Here is a 25,824-nt window from a genome sequence, read left to right as displayed (position 1 = left end):
GGTGTATGGGGGATCAACAGAAAGGGCCTGCAGATCACTCACACTACGGGCTGATGTTAGGGCCACTAGGAGAATGGTTTTAAGGGTGAGGATCTTTGGAGAGATAACCTGCAGGGGTTCAAATGGGTTGCCAGAGAGTGCGTTTAAGACCAAATTAAGGTCCCAGGGAGGAACTCTGAGAGCCCGAACTGGTTTAGATCTGGAACAGGATTTAATGAATCTAGACACCCACCTGTTCCCCGCCAGGTTGCAATTATAGAGCGCCCCTAGAGCGGACACTGAACATTAAGCGTTCCCGTAGCCAACCCCAGGTCACGCCCCTTCTGCAAAAACTCTAGGACATCTTTATTTGGAGGTTTATCTGATAATGGGGAATCTATGAAATCCAGGAATTTTCCCCAGATTCTGCTATAAATCTTAGTGGTTATTGGCTTCCTACTACCCAATAGGGTGGAAACTAGGCCCGGTGAAAACCCCCTATTACTCAGTAACATCCTCTCAAATTCCAAGCCGCCAGATGGAAACCAGCAATCCGAGACCGACAGACGTAGCAGGGAGAAGCAGGGTCTTTTTGCCCAAAAAGAGGTTATGAGAATTATCATTGCCCCCTCCTCCCGAATTTTCCTCACAACTGCCGGGATCATTACTATCGGTGGAAAAGCATAGGCACTCCTGAACTTCCAGGGTATCTGGAGAGCGTCTACAGTATAGGGATTCTCTGTCGGGTCTAGTGAACAGAATCTCTCCACCTTCCTGTTTGCCCTGGTGGCGAACAAATCTATGTCCGGTGACCCCCATAGTTGGATAATCTGCTGGAAGACTATTGGATTCAGGGCCCACTCTCCTTGTCTTAAAGTGTGGCAACTGAGAAAATCTGCCTTTGAATTTTCTACCCCCCGGATGTAAAGAGCACTGAGGGATGGGAGATGCTGTTCTGCTAGTTGCAGGATTCTGTTTGCCACTACCATCAGGGAGCGTGATCTTGTTCCTCCCTGGTGATTTATATAAGCCACTGTTGTCCGATTGTCGGACCTGACCTGGACATGGCAACCCTGAATGTGGGGAAGGAAGCCTATCAAGGATTTCTCCACTGCCCAAAGTTCTTTTAGGTTCGATGATGTCCCTATTTCGTGATGTAACCAGTGCCCTTGAACTGAGAGATCTGCCAGATGACCCCCCCCCCAGCCAGAGCCACTTGCATCTGTTGTGATTATATGGTTGACTGGTCTGGACCACTGCAAGCCTGAGGTCAGATTCTTCCTGTTTGTCCACCATGAGAGGGAGTCTACCGTCTCTAAAGAAAGAGATAGTCTTTTTTCTAAATGTCCGTTGAAGGATCTTTGCGTTGAAGAAGCCTCATATGACCTTGGGCCCATTTGACTGCTGGGAGACAGGACGACATAGAGCCCAGTAGGGACATTGCTTCTCTCAAGGACATCACTGGAGACTCTATGGCCCTTGTGACCAAGTTGATTGTTTTGCAAACTTTGTCTTCCGGGAGGAAGCAGGCTTGGAGTTGAGAATTTAGGGTCAAGCACAGAAAGATTTGAGTCCTTGAGGGGGATAGTTTTGATTTTTGAGCATTTATCAACAATCCTAGCTGATGTAAAGCTATCTTGACCTCTAAATGTTGAGAGGAACAGTGGTCTTCTGATCTCCCTATTACCAAAAAGTCGTCTAAGTAGGTAACAATCACCACGTTTTTGATTCGGAGAAAAGCTGTCACCTCCCCCATCACCTTTGTAAACACTCTCGGAGCTATCGAGAGTCCAAAAGGTAGGGCAGTAAATTGGAAATGCTTCAATTCTCCCTGAATGAATAGGGCTACCCTCAGGTACTTTTGGTAGTCTGGATGGATTGGGACGTGATAATAGGCATCTTTTAGGTCGATAACTGCCATGAAACAATTGTGGTGTAAGAGTTTTACTGCCAAGGTCACTGATTCCATCTTGAAAGTCTGGTTCTCTATCAGCTGATTTAGACTCTTGAGGTTGATAATGGTCCTTAAGGATCCATTTGTTTTTTTTTATCACAAATAGGGGGGAATAAAATCCCCTTCCCGTTTGTGAATCCGGAACTTCGTGAAGGACCTGTTTGTTTACTAAATCTAGCATCTCCGACTCTAGGGCTATCTGCTCCTCCCTGGACTTCCTCCTGGGGGTAATCATGAAAGTTCGGTGAGGGATTTGACTGAAGCGTATCTTTAGGCCACTCCTTATGATACTCAACACCCAGGGATTTGATGTAATGGCTTGCCAAGCTGGGATAAAATGGGATAGCCTTCCACCGACCTCTAGCCAGGCATCATTGGGAAGATTTTTTAGTACTGGAGGATGGTCCTCCAAACATATAACCAGACTCTTTTTTAGATCTGGGCTCCCATCTTTTTCTTTCTCCGGGAGGACGACCCCGGTTAAGTCTTTTCCTCCGAAAGTAAGACCTTTTCGTGTCCCCCGTGAACCCTGGGAAACCACTCTTCCTGTCGCCAGCCTTCTCCAAAAGCTCATCCAGTTTTTGGCAGAATAAGAGTTTGCCGTCGCAAGGGAGGGAAAATAACTTATGTTTTGACTGCAGGTCTCCTGGGCAACCCTTGAGTCACAGGGCTCGTCTGGCAGCATTAGATAAGTTTGCAGACCTGGCAGAGAGTTTTATTTTTAATTTTAGGGTTCACCGGAAAGGAGCATCTCTTTTTTTCTTCCAGGCCTGCGAACATAATGTCTTCCAGGGATCTGGCTGCCTTCTCCTCCCTTAATCCCATGGTTGATCTGACAGCTCTGACCAACTTGTCCGTACCCTCAATAGGGAAACAGGGTCTACCACTGTCTGATGAAGAGGAGGATGATGATTCACTGAGGCATGGACTGGGAGGATGAATCATAGTCGGAGGAGATATCCTTATGGGATCTCTTTTTCCCTTTAAGTAAACCCTTTAGGGAATCTTGTACCTCTGTACGGATTATGGACCTCAAATTAGATGCAAAATCCGGAGTACTCTCCGCTATGGTTCTGTTAATACAGCTTGCACAAAGCTGTTTCTACCAATCTCTATGGAAAGGGGAACTTGGCATAAGGCACAAACCCTGCGCTTCTGTTTGGCGCTACTCTTCTTAGGCTCCTAAGGAATGAAGCATATAATAACTTTCCATTACTATCAAGTGACATTCACGAAGATCACTCACCCCTGAAGTCACAAAAGGGTACCGGATTTGGAGGCTGTGGCGGAACATAAGATGAATCCCTTCTGGATGGCCCTGAAGCGTCCGACACCTTACTCCTCCGGCCGCCGCTATGCTTCCTTGAGCGGCTGTCTGTGTGAGAGGCATCAGACTGTTTCTTGTGCTGCCATTGCTGAGGTGGAGGGGGTCAGCTGCTACTGTTCCTGGCTGTCCTGGTCTGCCATAGCTGCTATACCATAAGCTCGAGCATAGCAGCGTTTGTCAGGACAACCCCCCCCCACCTTAAATAGGGCACATCCGGAACCTCCTCCGGTTCAGGTGCCCTCCCACCTCCTGACGCCCACCGGCCGGCAAGCGCTTACAGGGCACCGCCATGATGGATCCGGGTGCCGTCCAACCGACGTCACCGGGCACTCCTCTCCCATCCCAGCGTGCAGTGCACCGTGACGTCAGGTGCGTCACACCCGGAAGACGCCGCTCCAAGCATGTGTGACGCTCACAGCCCTACCCTGAGAGATGGGGGTACTCGGAGCCGGGTCAGATGTTTGGTGGGTTGTAGCCGTGGCCTGGACCCGTTCCGTGCCCAGGGCCGTCACATTGAAAGGGTGTAATGGGCTTTCAGAGTTGGTGTTAATCGAGTGGTTGTATTGACTACGCCACCTGTGGTTTCTGGTGATTCTCCACCAGCGCTGCGTTCAGTCCTCTGAGGCGGGATGTAGTGGCAGCAGCAGATGGTACTACTCCCCACAGGCAGAGCAGGGCCTCAGGGCAGAGGAGACAGAAGGATGGAAATTGTAGTGGGAGATGTGGTGTGGTGTCGTGTGGTGCCGTGTTGCAATAAGAAACCGGAGGCCATAGGGGTAGTCTTCCAAGCTTTACTCACGGTAGAATGCACAGCTGCAAGGCTTCTCCCTGCTCCTCACGGCGCGCTGCAGCCACCAGGACCGGGGGTCCGACAACCTCCGGGTAGTTCAGGTGCTTTGGTCAGGACCCCGCACCAGAGTGTTCCTAGACTTTCCCACTAGGTCCTCTCCTGTCCGTGTGTGGTAGGTGTACTAAGGCCGGTTCTCCCTCTGGACTATGCACAGAATAAGAGTACGGGTGGCGACTCTGCTCCGTCCGTTACCCGGTGGGATCCACTGAGCCTCCGGGCTTCTCAGACTAAGACTTGAAGTGACAGAGTCAGATATCAGGGGCCGGTACCCCTCTTGCAGCAGGAATCCCTCTGACTAGACCAGAATAGCAAGGACAGGTGGCGTATACCGCTCTGTCTGCATCTCCCTGGGATCCTTTTGCTTGCGGAGCTTTTCTCCTCCGCTCCCCTCCAGGCCTTCATGGGTAAGGACCTTGACCGGGTAGAGACAGCCGTTAACTTTTGCCCGCTCCTTGACTCAAGGCCAGAGTACGAGGAAAGTGTCCCCATCAACTGCAGGTTCACACAGAAAGCCACGTTCAGCGATGAAGATCACAATCAAAGACCATGAGCCCAAGATGGCTGTTTATTAAATATGAATTTTTGTTGTGTAACCTAAATGTGCATCCTCCACCCTCACCCACTACTAGGTTCCCCCTTACTTTGGTTCCCCCATCTCCACTTATCCCGGCTGGGGCAGCACCCTAGTGCCTATAAGCCCCCCTCAGGTGGGAGAGGTGTAGTGTTGGATGCAGAGGTGGGGTCCTGACAGCTGCACCATCCTTACCTTGAAGGGGAGATACCACACCTCATTAAAGAGATGCAGTACCCCTGTGGCGACCAAACCCTCAGGAGCGCCACACATGCGGCCAGCAAGGAGCTTGCGGCAGGCGGAGGGAGGCGCAGCAGTCTGCGGGGAGCCGGAACCCTCCTCACCGCCTGTGCATGCTCGGACACGGCCCCAGGGAACCGTGGATGGCGCTTCTGGAGCCTGGAACCCGATGCACAGGCCGGCGCCCACTCTTCCACACCGGAAAAGACCCAGGTACAGCATTCTTTTCTTCCACAGACAGGTTCCCATCAAGGACAGGAAACCAACTGAAGCAAGGGAGAGGTACCGCCTTTTTATTACATAAGGTTTCCTGTCCTTGGTGGGGTGGATCTCTCTCAAGTTGTGCTGTCATGGGTGAGGGGAAAATGGAAGAAATACAAAATGACTGTCAATCGACATCGATCTGGGGCACCATGCAAAATCTCACCTCGTGACGTATCCTTGATCATGAGGAAGGTGAGAGATCAGCCTAAAACTACACAGGGGGGAAATTGTTAATGATCTCAAGGCAGCTGGGACCACGGGCACCAAGAAAACCATTGGTAACACATTACGCCTTAAAGGTTTCAAATCCTGCAGTGCCCACAAGGCCCCCCTGCACAAGAAGGCACATGTGCAGGCCCGTCTGAAGTTTGCCAGTGAACACCTGGATGATTCTGAGAGTTATTGGGCGAAGGTGCTGTGGTCAGATGAGACAAAAATTTAGCTCTTTAGCATTAACTCAACTCACCGTGTTTGGAGGAAGAAGGATGAGTACAAGCCTAAGAACATCATCCCAACCGTGAAGCATGGTGGGGGAAACATTATATTTGGGGGTGCTTTTCTGCGAAGGGGACATGATGACTGCACCGTACTGAAGGGAAGATGGATGGGGTCATGTATCGCGAGATTTTGGCCAACAACCTCCTTCCCTCAGTAAGAACATTGAAGATGGGTCGTGGCTGGGTCTTCCAGCAAGACAATGACCCAAAACAAACAGCCAAGGCAACAAAGGAGTTGCTCAAAAAGAAGCATAGTAAGGTCATGGAGTGGCCTAGCCAGTCTCCAGACCTTAATCCCATAGAAAACTTATGGAGGGAGTTGAAGCTCCGAGTTGCCAAGCAAAAGCCTCAAAATCTTAATGATTTAGAGATGATCTGCAAAGAGGAGGGGACCAAAATTCCTTGGGACATGTGCGCAAACCTCATCAAGTACAAAAAACGTCTGACTGCTGTGCTTGCCAACAAGGGTTTTGCCACCAAGTATTAAGTGTTGTTTGCCAGAGGGATCAAATACTTATTTCTCACTGCAAAGTGCAAAAAAAATTATCTAATTTATACAATGTGATTTTCTTGATTATTTTTTGGATATTCTATCTCTCAATGTTAAAATTAACCTATCCTTAAATTATAGACTGTTCATGTCTTTGTCAGTGGGCCAACTTACAAAAACAGCAAGAGATCAAATACTGTATTTTTCGGACCATAAGACACACTTTTTTCCCCCAAATTTGGGAGGAAAATGGGGGGTGCGTCTTATGGTCCGAACGCAACTTATCGGTGGTGGTGGAGCGGGATCGCAGGGCGGCGGCGGCAGAAGAGGTGAGGCGGGCTGGTATCTGGCTGGGGGCCGGGCCTGACCGGGTATTGGGGCCGGTGTATAGCGGTGAGTGGAGTGGCAGAACAGAGTGAGCGGCTTCCGGTGGCCGCGGCCATGTTCCTGAAGCTGTGCTCTACAGGAAAATGGCCGCCGGAGCCGGCGGATGCGCTCTGCTTAGCCGGCGGCCATTTTCCTGTAGATCAGCTTCAGAAAGATGGCTGCGGCCACCGGAAGCCGCTCACTCTGCTCTGTCACTCCGCTCACCGCAATATACCGGCCCCGGCACGAGGCACCCAGGACCAGGGCACCAGACCACCAGCACCCCAGGTACCAAGCCCCCTGGTACCAGCACCCCAGGTACCAGGCCACCAGCACCCCGGCCCCCAGCACCCCAGGTACGAGGCCACCAGGACCAGGGCACCAGACCTCAAGCACCCCAGGTACCAGGCCACCAGCACCCAACTCCCAGCACCCCAGGTACCAGGCCACTAGGACCAGGGCAGCAGACCACCAGCACCCCAGGTACCAGGCCACCGGCCCCCAGCACCCCAGGTACCAGGCCACCAGCACCCTGGCCCCCAGCACTCCAGGTACCAGGCCACCAGCACCCCAGGTACCAGGCCCCCAGGTACCAGGCCACCAGCACCCCAGGTACCAGGCCACCAGCACCCCAGCCCCAAGCACCCCAGGTACTAGACCCCCGGCACCCCAGGTACTAGGCCCCCAGCATCCCAGGTACCAGGGCACCAGGCCCTCAGCCACTAGGTGCCAGCATGCCTCCACTTCCGCCGGCTTCCTGAAGGACCCTGCCTCCTGAGACTCCAGCTCCACCGCCCCCCAGGTAAGATACCTATTCAGACTATAAGACGGACCCCCATCTTATAAAAAATTATTTTTTTCCTATTTTCCACCCTAAAATTTGGGGTGCGTCTTATGGTCCAGTGCGTCTTATAGTCCGAAAAATACGGTACTTATTTCCCCCACTGTAAGTTCTTTCTGCAGCTCTTGCCCAAGCGGAGGTCACCGGGTTTTCCTGCTAGACCGTAAGTCTCTCTCTGACGTAGCCTATCAAAGCGCTTTGAGCCTGCCACACACCAACTGGCCCCCTCCCAACCTGTTGTCCTAGTCCCAGCTGACCCCGGGACCGTCGCTGATAGCTGGAAGTGACAACCCTGCTCACTTGCGCTGTCCCTGCGCAATCGCAGGCGTGACTCTCCTGACGCAGTCTAGTCGTGGATCTTCTCGGCTTGACAGACGGTGGAAATCTATTGGGCTTGGTGCGAAAAGGACTAGGCCTCATCTCTTGACAGGCGAAATCTGGTCTCTGAGGCTTGACCGGCGTACAGTGCGGATCCTGGTCCCGACCAGTGCAGGGGGAACTGAGTTTTCCTGAGCGGAATCCGGGTCATGCTGGGCGGTGATGGTACAATGGTGGCATAGACTTCCTGCTGAGGCCTGTCACACTGGCCTTGGCGACATCCCTAGAGCGCGTCCGCTCCGCTCTTTTCTCTGGCGCTAAATCTGCCTCCAGTTTGGTGCGCAAGGCTTTTAGATCAAGGAAGCCTCTCATGCGGATCACCTGATCAGGTCCAGCATACAAAGTCACTCCCTCTGCAAAACTTCCAGTACAAATTGGTTCAACTTGATTTCACCTGGCCAGCTGATGGCAGCCTCTCCTCATTAATGTCACATCATGCCAGGGCTCTTCAGGGGTATCACTGCTTCCTCTTACAATAGCATAGAGCATATGAAAAGAGCATTCACTTCAGATCTTGGATATAAATGACAACAACCCTCTAGCCCAACCTTCTTATTCCCACCCCAACAACCACCCACACTCGGTTGGAATCCAGACCAATATAAGCACATGCAGATGAAGACCAATTTTCCAGTGTTCAGGAGCAAAGGATTTGTTTCTCCGGTGGTAGAAGAGTTAACCGACAATAAACATATTAAAGAGCATATCTCTAGCGAAATCTTCAGATACGACCGTTGGGCAATTAATCCAGTCTCCCCACTGTTTAATGAATTGCTATGGCCCCCCTCTTAATATAAACCTTTTTCTCTATTAAAATAGCAGTATTTAGGCACTGGACCACTTCCTCTATTGTAGGTGGAGTGTTGGACAGCCAATGTTTAGCGATAGACTTTCTTGTGTGGTAGAGAATTTTTTCTATTGTCAGTTGCAGTGGAATATCGCCCCCACACCCTAAAACACAAGATTTGGCATTCAGAAGCAGTCAAATTTTATATACCTCTCTGACCAGCCTTCCCACGTTGTCCCATAGTTTTCCAAGTCTACATCACATCACTACATCTTGGACACTGGTCATCCAATCTGAGGTTCATAATTAGCATCATTTTTGAAGTTCTATATGTTCTATGAATAGGAAATAATAGGGATCTTCACTGCGCCACATTAACAGACACCTTTCCAGGAGATTCCAAGATATCTTCCCATCCGTCCAAGGAAATTTGCCCTATATCGCTTTCCCATCTAGACCTAATCAAGACCAGAGGATCCATTAAAATACTGGATAACCAAGATTTATACATTAATGAAATCAGGCCTCTAGTTGCTTTTGCTTATACAACATAGTCCAGAAGCCAATTGGAAGAAATAGTGAGATCTGATATGTTTTCCTGGGCCTTTATAGCGTATCTTAACTGTAGATATTTGTAAAAATCACAGTTTCGTAACTGGAACATCTGTTTTAGTTTATGAAGAGTTCATTCAAATATAACTGGTATAAGTATTTGAACCCTTGTTTCCTCCATTCACCAGATGACTCCCTCAAGCATGGATTATTCCATATTGGAGAATATTTAGAATAGGCCCACAACTTTTTACAGGTCCGCCATATTTTATATATAAGAGCAAGGGTCGAGGCGTTACTAGATTTGGCTTTGAGTATATTTGACTCTCGGGGTTCCAAAATGTTATCCCCACCCCATGTATCAAAAGCCTTTGTGGTATCTAAGGAGAGAAAAGCTTTGTTTTTGGGATCGGCTGTAAGTTCAAAAACAGCCTTAGTAGGTTAATGGCAGTCGACCTAGATGGCAACGAGCCAGCTTAATCCGTATGTATTACAGACGTTTTCACAGAGCTCAATCTATTTGCCAGGATATTTGCCAGAATCTTGACATCAGACGTTAATAGTGAAATGGGCCTGTACGATTCGGGTTAAGTCCCCATCTTTCCCTTCCTTAAGCAAGACGACTATTATAGCCTCATATAGTGATCTTCGCAGTGTCCAATTTGGAAAATGCATCATTAACCATTTCCAAGTGCGATGAAAGCTCCTCCTCAAATGTTTAAAAAATTTCTCCTGGGATGCCATCACACAAACAGGCAAACAAAGTAGTGAGGGTATCTTTGCCAAAGGTATCCAGTAAAAAATCATCTCAACCTCTTCAGGGACCAATACCAGTCTGATATTATTGCGTCTCTGATGGCTTTCCAGGTCTTCGGCCTTGGCAACCATAGCTGCGACTGCCGGCGAGTGACTCTGTATATCTCTGCGGACAGGCGAGAGAGCATCTTCCAACTCATTTACTCGGGTCTCCACTGCAGTGGTGCGTACCGCTCCTTTCTACACATCATGGCGTATTATAGAAATAGATTCCTGTATATGGTTGAGTTGACCCATTAGAGTATTGGGAATAAAGTTGCATTTATTAACTGCATTAAGGACATCTTACAGGGAGGGGAGTCCCCCTGGGAGATCTCTTCTAATATACAGCTTTTCCCACTAGGAGCTGCAGTAGAACAGTTATGCCTTTAAGGGGTTATCCCTAGTTCTTTTCTCCACCTCTTCCATGGATAATGCCATAAATTGGGAACCTTCACTAGGTGTTCCCCTCATCCCTGTGTAGAAGACATTGACCTCTTGAGCGGGGTACTAGAGGAAGGAGGCCTGTGGTAAACTGCCACATCTCCTGTCACATCTCTCTGCCTCCGTCCGCCAGCAGTCCATCTTGGATTTCAGCTGGCACCACGTCTTTATCTTTCCCTTGCTTCTTGGAGCACGTTATGACACCACCACAGCCTGGAGATCAGTTCTCCAACATCCAGGGGCATTGAGGTAGCGGGTGAGTGGTTCACTGGTCCGTTCCTCTGCCTCTAAATGATTCTTTCAGTGCCGCGGGACCTCAAGAAGTCACGCCTCAATGCATACACCGTTCGGCCACCCCATCCATGTTCTGTTTTCTTAGTGAAAAGTAGTTGAAGGGTTTATCCATGATTAAATATTACTTTTTTTTAGAGAACATAATACTAAACAATTGGAATAATCACATGCAATGGTCCTGTGTCTCTATACCACCATTACACATGTGCCCATTGTGATTTTTGGTTTCCCCCCTAGAACATCCACTTAGTGTTTCCAGTGCCAGGGGTCACACATGCCCAGTATCTGGGCTCCACCGCCCCGATCCTTTTGAACATGGGCTGTGGAATAATTCCTGCTATTGAACAGGCCATCAGTTTCCTCTCGCCAGTGCTGAATACATTATGCGGACACTGCGAACTATAGGGGGCGCCATAAGTATGTAATCGCAATATAAAACTGAAGTGTTAGCAGGAAAAAATGCAGCATAAAGTAAGCACATTGTTGCATTTTATGTATTTTTTTCCTTATTCAGTTGAATAGGTGAAAAACACTGCAAAAAAGCTGAAAGAATTGACATTCTGCAGATCTGAAATTGCTCTAAGTCTGCAAGGAAAAAATAAGCAACGTGTGGATGAGACATCAGAAATCTCATTCACTTCGCTGGTACTAGAAAATGCTTCAGTTTTTGTGACAAAACTGTGCAGAAAAAAAATGAGACAAAAACACAAAATACTTAACGTGTGCACATACCCCAAGTGCTTGTTTGTTTTTTTTGCATGGTGAGGTGACACTTTTATTGGTGCCATTTTTGGGCACATGTTTTGAATCACTTTTTGTTGCATATTTTGGTGACCAAAAGCAGCAATTCTGGTGTTTTAAGTTTCTTTTCTTTACGCCGTTTACCTTATGGCTGGGTTAATTAAATTTATAGGTCAAATTTTCATGAATGCGGTGATACCAAATATGTTTTTTTTTAACTTCTTTATTTTAGGATGGGGAAAAGAGTGGTGATTAAGACTCTTAGTTTTTGCATTTTGTTTTTATATACACTGGATTTATTCTTTTTTTTATTACATTTGTTTATTTTATGCTTCAGCACACCAAGACATTTTGGACAATTATAGCTTCCAGCAGTGGCATAACTACAATAGGTACAGGGGTTGTAATCGCGCCTGGTTCTCAAGCCTAGGGGTCCCAAAACATCCCTTTGGCCTATATAAACAGACCAATACTATTAAAGACTTACAATAATTGGGGGTCCCGTTGGAGCTTTTGCTTTGGGACCCATGAGTTCCAAGATACACCACTGGTTTACAGCTTAGTAGGAACAATTTGGGGAAAGCTCTTTTCTTTTCCCCATGACTGCACCCAGTGCACAAAGCAAAGTCTATATTAAGACACGGTGGGTGAGTTTGGTGTAGAACAACATGAATGGCCTTTGTAGACCAGAGCACCACTATTCTAAAAGATTGCCAAATGTTCCTTCATGTTCACATACTATCTCGTTCACTTGATTGAGGGGCATAAACGAGCCTCGAAACGCGTTAACAATAAAGGAATTTTCATCTGATTCTGGTCATAATCTGTATCCCTCATTGTGCCAATAATCTCTCCATGATTTCAGGGGGAACTTCATCTAGGTGTTATCATATTCTGCTCCAGGGCCAGGGCAAGGAGTTTGCTTTTCATAATGACCGGTCTAGTGTTTTTCTTGGCCTTTCAGATCTTCTCTTCGATGGTTCCTCTCTAAGGAGCATTCCAGCCAATATTTGCATGTTATCACTCATCCGCTGGATATTCTACACAAGTTATATCAAAGTGGGTATAACCCACTGGGAGTGATCAATAGAACAAATCAGTCTCTTGTCACCAATATCATTTTCGAAATATGCAATGACATCAAATTTTCAGGCGTGTATAAGGATTATAAGAATAATAAGAAGAGAAAACAGAAAAGGTTACAGGTAAGTTTAGTTCACATTAAAAGAACGATAGAGATGTGATCTTTACCTGTCCCGGTTGGGTAAATTTGCAATCAGCATTAACATGGCAGTCACCTCTATTTTCCAGGGCACAGTTATCAATGGGTATACACTCTATGCCATCTCCACTCCAGCCCGAATTACACTGACATGTAGCCCCTCCAGTTGGTGCAATGGTGCAGAAAGCCTGAAAGTATTATATCTATTAAATTGCTGTGTCTCAAGAAAAAAAAACAGGTATGATATGAATTTCAATCAGAATAAAATCATATTGTTTATACCCCAAAGTATAATGTGCTATGAGATGATGAATAAGATACTCAATAGTCATATCGAGAGGGCTGGCGCTCCTGCACATGGGGTATTATAGAACTGCAAATATACTTCATCCTTATCCGACAACTAGGACATTATATATATATATATGTAAAGAGAACTGACCAGCACATCCTAAATGTGAACAGGTGCAGGCTGCAGAAATTGAATAAGATATATAAAAAGAAAGAGCAACAGCACTCCATTATGGCCAAAATACATAAATACAATAAAAACATTTGATTTAAACTGTGTTATTACTCAATGAACTTTACTTACAAAAAATGGAGGTTCTTAGCGCATAAATTGGCCAATTCATGTGTGCCCATCAACCGCTGCAAGGTGACCTCCCATCTGATGGGTACTACTCTGCATATATATATATATATATATATATATATACATACATACACATACAGTACAGACCAAAGGTTTGGACACACCTTCTCATTTAAAGATTTTTCTGTATTTTCATCAAGAAGGAGAGTGATGGGGTGCTACGCCAGATGACCTGGCCTCCACAGTCACCAGACCTGAACCCAATCGAGATGGTTTGGGGTGACCTGGACCGCAGAGTGAAGACAAAAGGGCCAACAAGTGCTAAGCATCTCTGGGAACTCCTTCAAGATTGTTGGAAGACCATTTCCGGTGACTACCTCTTGAAGCTCATCAAGAGAATGCCAAGAGTGTGCAAAGCAGTCATCAAAGCAAAAGGTGGCTACTTTGAAGAACCTAGAATATAAGACATATTTTCAGTTGTTTCACACTTTTTTGTTAAGTATATAATTCCACATGTGATAATTCATAGTTTTGATGCCTTCAGTGTGAATGTACAATTTTCAAAGTCATGAAAATACAGAAAAATCTTTAAATGAGAAGGCGTGTCCAAACTTTTGGTCTGTACTGTATATATACACGGTGAAGCATGGAGGAGGAGGTGTGATGGTGCTTTGCTGGTGACACTGTTGGGGATTTATTCAAAATTGAAGGCATACTGAACCAGCATGGCTACCACAGCATCTTGCAACGGCATGCTATTCCATCCGGTTTGCGTTTAGTTGGACCATCATTTATTTTTCAACAGGACAATGACCCCAAACACACCTCCAGGCTGTGTAAGGGCTATTTGACCAAGCAGGAGAGTGATGGGGTGCTACGCCAGATGACCTGGCCTCCACAGTCACCAGACCTGAACCCAATCGAGATGGTTTGGGGTGAGCTGGACCGCAGAGTTAAACCTGACAGGGCACACCTGTGAAGTGAAAACCATTTCCGGTGACTACCTCTTGAAGCTCATCAAGAGAATGCCAAGAGTCCAGCTAAAAATATTGCTGTTAAATGTGCCTCTCACTTGCTCTGGCCAACAGCCTCTCACTGTAAATGTGGCACCTGTTGGCCTTGTTCAAGTCATGCAGGTTAAGTGCCCTTACCCTGATGGTGCCCTACTCTCCAGTCTTGGGTGGTCATCTTCCGGTTTTTCTCTAACGCAAGACAACTTTTCCTGTGTCAGCGCATGACCAGTTCTCTGTGGAAAGGGGCCTGGCTGCTGATTTCAATAGCTAAGCCAGTTCCCTCACACAGGGCCCCCGACCGCCCTCACACAGGGCCCCGTCCGAGAACCTGTTACTTGCAATAAATCTGTAAAAAAAAAAAAAAAATCTGAATCTGACATTTTTCTGTTGTTCCTTCACCTCTCAATTCTTGAGATATTAGCCCCTCTTCCTTGTATATTCATCTGGTCATTTTATCCAAATGGGAGTGGATCTCAACTCTTCTCAATAGGTGTCTTATTTGAGGACCACACCCACTTAGCTAACAAGACAAAATGTATATACAGGGAAGAGAGGGCCATATCTTAGGAATTGAGAGGCGCAGGAACAAAAGAAAACACAGGATTCAGGAAAACTGCTGTATTTACACAAAGGTAAAAAACCTGCATATTCATGGCGAGTGACAGGTCCTTTTTAAGCACATTTAACTATTTTTTTTAATCTTTAACTATTAAGAAAAAGAATATATCACCTAGAACCTATCTAACATTTTCTTGGATAAAAATATCTGGGAATAAAGTTAGTGGTTAGCATAAGATAATGTGCATGTAGATACAATAATTTCCAGCTTTGCAGTATGTTCTGCAAGTTTACATTACAAGGACGTTATAAGCAATTCTAAAGATTTCCTAGAGAATGAGTGCGGAGCCTAAAATGTCCCTTAACTATCCGAATATTGGTATGTATGCTTAAGTGTGGTGAACGGGATCACATTAAATGACCAGAATATGAAACTTCACAAGATAAAAGGTGTACTTACGTTTTCTGAACAACCCCCTCTGCCTGGCATTCTGCATTCATCTATAGGTTGACAAAACGTTCCATCGCCTTCGTACCCATTATCACACAGACAGCTAAAAGACAAATGAAACCCAAACAAGTATTTAGACTGTAACCTGTTCGTAGGCGATATCATAAATGTCTATTGGTTGTGGGTTCCAAAAATGGGAGAGAGCAGGCCAAGCATGCATTCTATTACAATCAATTGGACCAAGGTCACAACCCAACAACTAGACTTTGGCCACAATACCCATCTCATAATCAAGGTTCCCTCGGTGCCGCTGCTACATCGCAGCACAATACAAGTGAATGGGGTCGGTTGAGACAAGCCAGTAGCAAGAATTCCAATCTTGTTGGATTTTTGTGACTTTCTTGTAGCAGTACCCTCGGGATCGCAACGTGACCCAATTCACTTGTGCTGCGATGTAGCAACGCCATCGAGCGAACTCTGATTACGAGCCAAGTGTTGCGGCCAATGTCACTGTGTAGCCACAGCTTTAAGAAAGTAAGACAACCCCTTTAACTCAAATGAGAACACAATAACAATAAATCCCTGACTTTACCTTGTATAGTTGCCTGTAGAGACACACACTGCATTGATATGGCAGTATTGGGTCACGTTTAGAGACGCACATGGTGCAGAAAGCTTGTCGCAGAATTCTCCAGTATAACCGTCTGTACAGCGGCCCCCTTGACAAACTCCGCGGCTTCCTGGTCGGTTATCACAGATTCCATGCACACACCTGCACTCTATATAAAAAAGAAAAAATATCCCCCCAAAAATAAAGGTGCACTGATATTTTCGTTGCTAAACATAAAACATCACAGAAATAATTTTAGAATTATTTTAATACATAACGCGGCTTTAATGGAAAGAAGCACCTTAAAGAAGCACTTCCATCAACTTTTTATCCTCTTAATATATTGCAGTCGTCATATTATATAGCACTGTGCACTTACAATTGCTCATTTTGCCTTTCTACCCAGATAATTCTTCTCTTTTCTCTGCTCTATGTAGAAACAGGAAGTCTCTGGTCCCTGCAGAAATCATTTCACCTCTTCAACTCCTGATCCAGCTGCTCCGTCCTCTTCCCTGCCGGGGACTTTTGCAGTGACTTATGAATCATACAGGGAAAATTGACCTCCTGTTTCTCCATAGAGCTTAGAAGCATTCAGCTAGTCAGTTTTTAATCACGTGATGTCATAGACCTAATGGAAAAGAGAAGAATTAACTGGGTAGAAGGGGAAAATGAGCAATTGTAAGAGCTGTATAATATGTTGACTGCAATATATTAAGATGATAAAAACTTTCATGGGAGGAGTGCTTCTTTAAACAAGGAATTAAGGCTATGAGTTGTGAATGGTGGGGCTTGACATGGCTTATCCTGTATAAAATACATAACCTTTCATGGCTAAGTCAGGAGAACCCCTTTGAATGAAGGTTTTGTGTTTGATATATAGATTTTCTAACATTACCTCTCCTCACTCACCTTCCTCACAGTCATCGCCATGTTTGTTGGGTTCAGTGCAGATATGACATGCAAGTCCTTTATACCTATGATAACACACGCACTTTCCGTTCCCACTGACACCATCATTGCACTGTATGGAAAAGCGGCAAAGTGTAATTAAGCACAAAAATGGATTAAGGGTTGGATTTGGAAAAGAAGAACAACGTTCTGTGTAGTGAGAAAAGTTCTAAAGATTTGCAAAAATTATGCACAAATTTAAGGCGTACATGCAATCACTCCAGGAAGGGGGGGGGGGGGGGACTAAAGTACATTTTCTTTTCACTCCCCATTCACATGAGGCTGGTTTGGCACATGGAGAAGTAGGACATATAGTGGTTAGGGACCATCCATAGTAAAAGGTCACCTTGACGTGGTTGGATGGCTTATGCACTCTTTGATCAAAAAACACGAAGTAAATACCTTTACGTTTTTCGACGTTTACAGTAACATTGGAGTTCATGTATTCATTAGTCGCTGTGCGCTGATGCACCATGTATATCTTCATATATTGGCCACATAGCATATTTGTGCACCTGTGTACTAATTTAATACTAAACGTATGCGAGCCCTATTTTTTTTTTTTTCGTAGATTACATTTGTGACAAACTTTGCGACTTTTTGAAATGCCACAAATAATTCATTAGTCAGATGAAAATACCTTTGAACCCTAAACACATGTCACACAGTGGCGACCTAAAAACGGAAATAGGCGAATGTGTGTAAAATAGTCAGATAAATATGGAACAAAAAAAAAAGCAACAGCAATATTGAATTGAGCACTCGTTGTCAGAAAACCGAACAGGGACACACTTACACGTCCACGTCCATAGCATGGATTTGTGAATCCTCCAGGGCATGGCTTGCAGTAGGGACCATAAAACCCTTTGCAGCATCCATTCACCTGAAAGAACCCACATATTACCATTAGCATAGTTAATATCTTGTTGTAGGTTTGCCTAAGGCCACGTTCACACGTTCAGTATTTGGTCAGTATTTCACATCAGTATTTGTAAGCCAAAACCAGGAGTAGGATAATTAGAGGAAAAGTATAATAGAAACATGTCACCACTTCTGCATTTTTCACCCACTCCTGATTTTGGCTTACAAATACTGATGTAAAACACTGACCAAATGCTGAATGTGTGAACGTGGCCTTAGGGAAATACAAACTTTCTCTGCCCCATTTGAATCTAAAAGTTTGTTTGCCGGATCCCTCTGTCTTTCTTCTTTTCTCTGTCTTCTTTCCTTGTCTCTCTACCTCTCCTTCCCTCTCTCTTTTTCTTCACTTCTTTCATTCCTTCTATTTTTATCTGTCTCACACTCTTTTTTTTCTCTGTCTCTGCCAGTTTTTTTCTGTCTATCCTTTCATTCTCTCTCTTTCTTTCTCTCCACTTCATGCTTTGCCTATAAATGAATGACTACATATGGTTATTAATGGAAAGGGTTTTTGGGGTCTTAAATAGATGGTCTATTGAAGTGAAAGTCAATCAATATGTGATTAGTGGGTATACCAGCCAGTCAACCCTCACTAAGGAACTCCGCTATATCTGGAAATGATTTTATAACATAACTGATGGCTACACAGCTTATATGATGATAAATTCTAGAATTAATGTACTAGGCTCCAAAAGTGTAAAATATATAGTATATTATTTATTAGAAATATTACATCACATTAAAGTATTATATATACATTACAGACCAAAAGTTTGGACACACCTTCTTATTTAAAGATTTTTCTGTATTTTCATGACTATGAAAATTGTACATTCACACTGAAGGCATCAAAACTATGAATTAACACATGTGGAATTATATACTTAACAAAAAAGTGTGAAACAACTGAAAATATGTCTTATATTCTAGGTTCTTCAAAGTAGCCACCTTTTGCTTTGATGACTGCTTTGCACACTCTTGGCATTCTGCATATGCACTTTAATTAGACAGACTTAATTTATCATATACTATATTTCAGCACATTTTTGCATGATCTTTAACTTAGTGACTACATGATCTAGTATCTTATTATACTCTTACCCCAATATGTCCGCTTCTGTGTTTGATATTTTCCTGATGTGTTGTGTCAGCTTTTAAATGCAACAAAAGGACCACCACAAATAAATTAACTGATCGGCAGAACGAGGAACTTTATCCAAATTAGAATCATGCCTGACCGCTGCTCCATTCATTCCCTTTGGGGCTATCCAGTTCGGCTTTTCCCGGCAAACCCATGGAGGAGGAATAGAGCAGCGGTCGTGTGTCCGATCTGCCATGCCATTTTGTAACGGGGATAAAAGTGTTCAGTAAGGATAAAGATTCCCCATTCTGCCGATCGGTGAAGGTACAAGCAGCCGGGCGGGTACCAGCAGTCGGACACCCACCGATCAGTAAGTTATCACCCATACTGCAGAGAGGTAATAAAGGTGTTGTCCAGTGAAAACATGTTAAGTATCATAGTAATACTTACAATACGAGCGCGACTGCAGTTTCTGGCACAGCCTTTTTTGATGGTACCATGATCTTCATAGAGACATCCTCTATCAATGGTTCCCTGTGAGCATAAGAGACTCAAGAAAGTAAATTCTAACTTCAGGGTTACACTAAAAAAAAAATCTTACTGCATAAATGTTCTTTTTACCTTGTCAGTGCTGCCATCCGGACAGGGCAGTATGGCATCACAAGTGGAGCATGTAGTCTGTTCAAGGCATCATAAAGAGCCATTTACATGGGAACACAAATGAAGAATAAAAAAAAAAAAAAAACTCACTAAAAACATAAAGGGAGCTGTATCAATGGAGAAAGAGAAGCATGCGGATACCTGTACAACGTCTTCCACAGTCTCATTGCATCTAGCTGGCAGAATTGGCAATATAGTAGAAGGAATGAATATCCCATCCAGAACGTGGATAATCCCATTAGAAGCAATGATATCACTGTGCATAAGAGGGATTCCTTCATCTCCAAACAGAATCCTGCCCTGAGAAGAAATAAACCCCCACATTTACTCACTGCTGTGCAGGACGGAGGAGTGGGGGGACACGACTGATAAAACTGACAGCAAATGTTTCACACTGACAATGGTGTGGGTAGCCAAGATATGGAGCTCCGACTGCTTGAATCCTCCCATTGAATACATAATTCAGGGTATATTACCAAATTTGTTGAATGTTCTGCAAAGGAAAATCTGTTCTATTCATGTGACATAAGTACAAGAATTTTTGCAAGCCACATGAATGGGACCATTACACAAATTTCTTCAACAAATCTGTGGAGTGAGAATGTACCCTTAAAGGGGTTTTCCCATGAACAAAAGTTAATTTTATTTACTAAATCTTAGAATAAAAATAAGATCCACAATTGGATGCGATTACATTTTTTTTTCCTGTGCTGAGATAATTGTCCTGTACGGTCAGACACAGCCATTACACAGTACACAGCAGGGGCACAATTATAAGATTATCTCAGCACAGGAACATTTTTTTTTTAATCACATCCAATTGAAGATCTTATTTTTATTCCAAGATCTAGTAAATAAAATTAACTTTTGTTCATGGGAAAACCCCTTTAAGGGGCATTTACACTGCAAGATTTTTGTGAAAAAGCTTTCCTAGGAACTCTAGTTTTCTGATAATCGTGCAGCGTTAACTTACCGCTTATCACCAGATGAACCAACAAAATGCTCATTTGTGGAGTGAAATGATCATTTGGTTTCCCCAAAAGATATTCATTCTCAGCAGTACATGTGCACTGAACGCTCCTCTACTGACCATTCAGTGCACATCTGAAGCACAGTCTGCCTTTGCAAACAGACTACTAAATGACCACTAACCGGCGGCAGACATGTTGCCAACAGTGGTCATTTAATGATGCACATCATTATTATTATTATAGCGTCATTTATTCCATGGCGCTTTACATGTGAAAGGAGTATACAAAGCACAAACAATTGCAATAAATTTTGAACAATACAAGTTGGCGACTGTTACAGGAGGAGCGAAGATGCAGCCTATATGCACCCATGAGGTTACCATTAATTGTTATTGGCTTATCAGTATTTGCAGGGGCTGCATCTGATCTACAGCCCTGATAATCCTCTAATGCTGGTCATAGACAAGGGTGGTTAAAAGTCGAATGACGATTCGGCGGATCGTTCGTCCGACATCTATCTCAGTCCTCTGCTCCTGTGTTCTCTTAGAGAAAGCCACCGACAGACATCTTTTCCAGTGGCTTATCTCTGGGAAAATGGCAGTCCAAAATCTTATATGCCTGATAAACATCTACTCCGACAAACAGTCGGCCGCTGCTCCATACAAATTAGAGTGTCGGCCGAAATCATCAATATTGGTGGGTTCAGCCGACATTAGTCTAATATGTATGTGGGTCTTAAAGCAGTTTCTGATGCTGACTTGCTTCTTACAGCTTTAAGTGCACATTTGCACATTGAAAATGCTGGAATATATAGAATTTTCCTAGTAATCTCTGTAACAGGATTATTATTATTTGATGCTGGATAAGCAAAAAATAACCAAACACCAGAGCTAAAGCATTACTAATTACATATAAAGTGTCATGGAATAAATGGTGCAATAATAATAATAATAATAATAATAACAATAATAATTAGAAAGGGTGAAGGACTTCATAAATAATTACACTCCATTTTTTTTATTTAAACTGAGAACCTCCTCCAATTGCTCCACTGATTCAGGAACATCTTTTCTTTTTTCTTCTGGGCCTCTCTGTTCCAAAGCTATGTCCTCTGGAAATAAAGATGCATATTTTCCCTACTGGGCGTACACCACACAACTTCCTTGTGGGCTTTTACATTTTCTCCTCTGATGCTGGCAAATCAAAACATGGCCACACCCATAGAGAAACTCTGTGGTATACGCCCAGTTGGTTAAAGGGAAAATTTGCAACTTTATTTGTGGGAGCATAACTTTGGAACGAAGGAGTGCAGAAGAGAAAGAAAACCCCGTTCCAGAATTGGTGGAGCAGCAACAGTAAAACAATATGTGATTTTTGACACGTGGGTCTTGGCCAGACAGCAAGGAGCGTTCACCAATGGTTCTTTACTGTGAATCACCAGTTTTAAAGCAAAAACACATGAAGCCAATCAAAACAGCATAAAGGCAGCAATTTGTGGTAAAACTAAGCTCATTTTTTGCTGTGCGTGTCAAGAACTGACAACAAAAGCTATGGTTTTAATTTGTATATCTAAAATAAAAAAAAAATAATAAAATACATAAAAACACAATAAATGAAGCACTTTGCTACTTACATTTTCTGTTACATTGATTTTAATCACTTCACTTGAGGAAGTCATAATTTGGGGCATGATGATAAGTCTGTCTATAGTAACCTGAAAAAGAGCCAATAAGAACCAGTAAATGGCAACAGTAATAGCTTGTGGTTTTATAGAAATATATTCAATTTCAACTGAATCTTCCCTATTTAGCACCATGTGATTTTTAGATCTAAATATGGATTTTCCTTAAAAGTGTGAAAATATTGGATTCATGTACTTACAGCAGCCACGGATGAAATATGGTATTTAACCAGCTCCAACAATTTGTATTTTGCCTATAAATAAATGAAAACACTTGTTTAGTACACGGAAACAGTAGGATTTTGCTTTGTAACCCGAAGACCGCAAAAGGTAGGGATTAAAACAGAATACGACGATGTGTCACATATCCGGCTGTGTGCCGTTGTTTACTTAAACTAAAGGTTTTATCACATTGTTATTATCATTGCTGGGACTACAGAAGCACATGAGCCCTAGTCCGACTCCGCCCCTTCCTGTGATAAGCACCTCACTGTTAATAGACTATGTACACAGAGAGCCTGGTGTGGGTGGGGTTAGCTTTCTCAGCTGTGCTGCATTGCTAAATCTAAAAACTCAGTGTCAGAACAACTACACCCAGTAAAGTATCTGATACATCACTGGAATCAGGGTCTATTTGCCTATGTTTTGCTACTCTCAGATGAGGTAGCAAAAACCTGCTGACAGATTCCCTTTAAAGGGATTTTTCTGAGTCATACATAAATATTAAGATTGTAATTAGTGTACCACCACATGGATCCCCACCACTCACAGCAATACCTGACACAGAGAGACATCCCTGTCTTGCAGGTGGTCTTACATTGCACAGCAACCCGTTTAGGTGAACAGGACTGATCTACAGTACCAGACACAATGCGAGGACATGTGTCACTGAGCCGTGGAACCTACCGATCACATATTGGAGGACTCTCTACTGTAGGATCATAGAAAGCCCCTATATCCTTGTCCAAAAAAAATTACTATTACAATCAGACCTTCAAGTAGCCAGAGAAAGTGTTGCTTCCTACCTCAGTGAAGAGATAGATCAACCGTCCGTCTCTTAAAGAATCCACAGCTTCGTTAGTTGGAGCAAATACAGTGAAGGATCCAGGTCCATTTAATATTGGAGGAAGATCACAGTTCTGCACATAGAAATAAAAGCTTTAAATATATGGGGTATCTTTAAGTTATGACATTTTTGGGCACCTTTCCATTAATTTTTAAATTCTTTAGCTTTCTAAATGCAAAATTAAAGGGGTCGCCCAGTACTTTTATATTCATGACCTATCCATAGGACAGGTCAACAATATCAGATTGGTAGGAACCAGAATACTGCAGATCAGCTTCTTTTCGATAGAAGTTGATATAATAAATTATATAGATTTATAGTACGTCTCAACAGCATTATGGTGATTATTTTATAATTTAACACATATGCTTAAGAAAATCAGTTTTTTTAGAAGATTTTTTTTATGTGTTATGCTGACAAGAAGCCTACTGGATTATGCCTTTGGCATAATCTAATAATCTAATAGAATTTGGTCTATGGCAGTTTACTCCCTCTTTCAAATCTCCTTACATGCCATGGTCACTGTTGACAGTGTTCAATCCCCACTACTTTTTCCCTGCTTACAGTCAGGAGCAGGGCAGCTTCCACCATGCCTTCTCCGGAGATCCCTGTCTAAAAACTCAGCCTTGGTAATACTGCATGGAGTGCGTTGGGGTGTGTGGACTGGACTCAGGAGCTCTCTACATACGATAAATGTCGGCTATATTACATAGCTGGCATCTGTCACTAACAGCAGCCACCAGAGCGGAGCTCGGTTCGTTGCTGTTAACCATTTAAATTCTAACAATGGCATTTAAATGGAGTGACGCGATTGTGGGGTACTGATGGGTTGCCATGGCAGCCTGAAGTCTCTGAAGTCGCTGTTGTTTTGGCTCTCCTTTGTAGCTCAGCCACAGGCTGAGCTTCATAGGAGACCATGATTTGTCCTGCACACAGCAATACTGGAAATTTTTTTAACATAATTTTTGAAAAATGTGTTTTAGTAACACTTATATGAGGATAAAAAAAAGGATTTAATAAGGTTTTTTTTTTTTTGTTTTTTTTTAACTATGTCCCATCCATATTAAGTGTGTTCTATATTTGCAATGTCTTTATAGGCAAAAAAAGTAATGTAACCAAGGCACAGTCCAGTGGCTGAAATATTCACATTTCTTACCTCCAACATAGTTTGGAATCTACTAAATATTTCTGTAGTGGCAAGAATGTCACCTACTGTCATCTAGAAGAAAAGGTGGAAACAGAAAAGGAGGAGTTAAGATCACATAGATCATCCTAACATTCATTTTATGAAATACTATGTTGTATTTGTCCACACACAAAGCTGTATTCGGGTACGTCCCTCCGGAGAATATCCACACTGGCATAATCTGCATTGGCAAAATTTACAAAAAGTGGTGTGGATTTCATTACAGATTTGCTACTAATTTCACACTTTTCAATCTGTAGCTTAAATTAACAGGAGGAAGATATTATATCCCGAGTGCTGATTAATTCACACTATTCACTTTTTCTTAAAATCTCACCCATGATGCTGTTACCGTAAGGCCAAACTCATATAAACTTGTGATTTTTCAGGCCACATGTATTGAATCTTTTTGCAACTTCGTACCAAAGCTGCTTTTAAAGACAGCAATGTCTCTATCATTAAATCCTCCATCCTGTGCTAGCTCTGTCCAAGTCTACACGGCAAAGCTGATATGTAGAAAGAAAGAAAATGGTCGGCTTATTTTGAGTGTTCTAGTGTCAAATTTATTGAATTTAAAGTCAAGTTCTTGCTTTCATGTGCATAACAATGCGTGCAATGTAGCACCGGATAAAGATGAAAAATAATGTTTAGCTTTATTCACAAATCCATAGCAGCTGTTCTTAGTATCGACTGGAACTATATAGCACAGCACAGCACAGCTTCGTCAATGGAATAGTGGCCGCGGCAGGGCACTGCACATCCGCCCCTTATTGATTTGAATAGGGGGTGGATGTGCAGGACCTGGCCGTGGCCACTATACAGTTGACAGAGCTGTGCAGCTCAGTAACCGAGCAGTTCTAGCGGCACCAACAGCCAGAACAGTTGATGGGTGGGGGTGCCAGATGTTGCACCCCCGCCGATCAGACATTGATGACCTATCCTAAGGATAGACCACCAATGTTAAAGTAGTGGACAACTATTTTAAGTAATAAAAAAATGGCCCCAAGATGGACAACCTCTTTAACTACTTTGCGGTTCACATCTGTTGTGGATTTTAAAACCGAATTGTGAATAAAGCAAAACATTTTCTTTCTTAAACTTTTTCCGGTGCTAAGTTGTACCTCCGAGTGTTCTTGCCTATGTTTGCCAAAACTGATCCTCGCATTGAATGTGGAGGTGAGCTGGAATGATTTTATCCATTAATTGAAAAAAAAAAAATGAAATCTGTACCATGAATCTGATGGAATTGTAAAGTAGAGTCAGTTACCTGTTGGTTTCCAATGGTCTTCACGGCGTTGCTTGTTATAAGTTTATCAATAACATGGAAAATGCCATTGATGGCTGGTAAGTCCTTTTTTACAAATGTATAGGTTTTGTCAGGTTCAGAGTGTTTCAAAAAATTCTTCAATAAAAGAAAACAAAATAAACAGTATAAGTGTTAAATGTATAAACTACCTATACAGACTTGATATTCCTATTGTAAGCAGAGATAAT

At 43.6% G+C, this 25,824-nt stretch overlaps 1 protein-coding gene across 1 annotated transcript in view; it reads right to left on the bottom strand.

Moving 5' to 3' along the window:
• STAB1 (stabilin 1) overlaps positions 1-25,824 on the bottom strand; it is a 220,560-nt gene that overhangs the window by 111,867 nt on the left and 82,869 nt on the right. The window contains exons 13-25 of the mRNA XM_073644427.1: positions 25,598-25,732; positions 24,301-24,363; positions 23,104-23,217; positions 22,279-22,332; positions 22,031-22,111; positions 19,568-19,726; positions 19,388-19,444; positions 19,217-19,300; positions 17,564-17,650; positions 16,729-16,840; positions 15,802-15,988; positions 15,219-15,312; positions 12,622-12,780 (exon numbers count right to left, since the gene is read on the bottom strand). Of these exons, the coding sequence (XP_073500528.1) occupies positions 12,622-12,780; positions 15,219-15,312; positions 15,802-15,988; positions 16,729-16,840; positions 17,564-17,650; positions 19,217-19,300; positions 19,388-19,444; positions 19,568-19,726; positions 22,031-22,111; positions 22,279-22,332; positions 23,104-23,217; positions 24,301-24,363; positions 25,598-25,732 (1,386 nt within the window). The remainder of the gene's footprint in view (positions 1-12,621; positions 12,781-15,218; positions 15,313-15,801; positions 15,989-16,728; positions 16,841-17,563; positions 17,651-19,216; positions 19,301-19,387; positions 19,445-19,567; positions 19,727-22,030; positions 22,112-22,278; positions 22,333-23,103; positions 23,218-24,300; positions 24,364-25,597; positions 25,733-25,824) is intronic.

Source organism: Phyllobates terribilis, unplaced genomic scaffold (genome assembly GCF_046119375.1).
Source record: "Phyllobates terribilis strain yellow unplaced genomic scaffold, ASM4611937v1 Scaffold_8__6_contigs__length_399053987, whole genome shotgun sequence".
NCBI classification, from domain to species: Eukaryota; Metazoa; Chordata; class Amphibia; order Anura; family Dendrobatidae; genus Phyllobates; species Phyllobates terribilis.
Note: the sequence above shows the minus strand (reverse complement) of the source record. Positions and strands in the feature narration are given on the sequence as shown.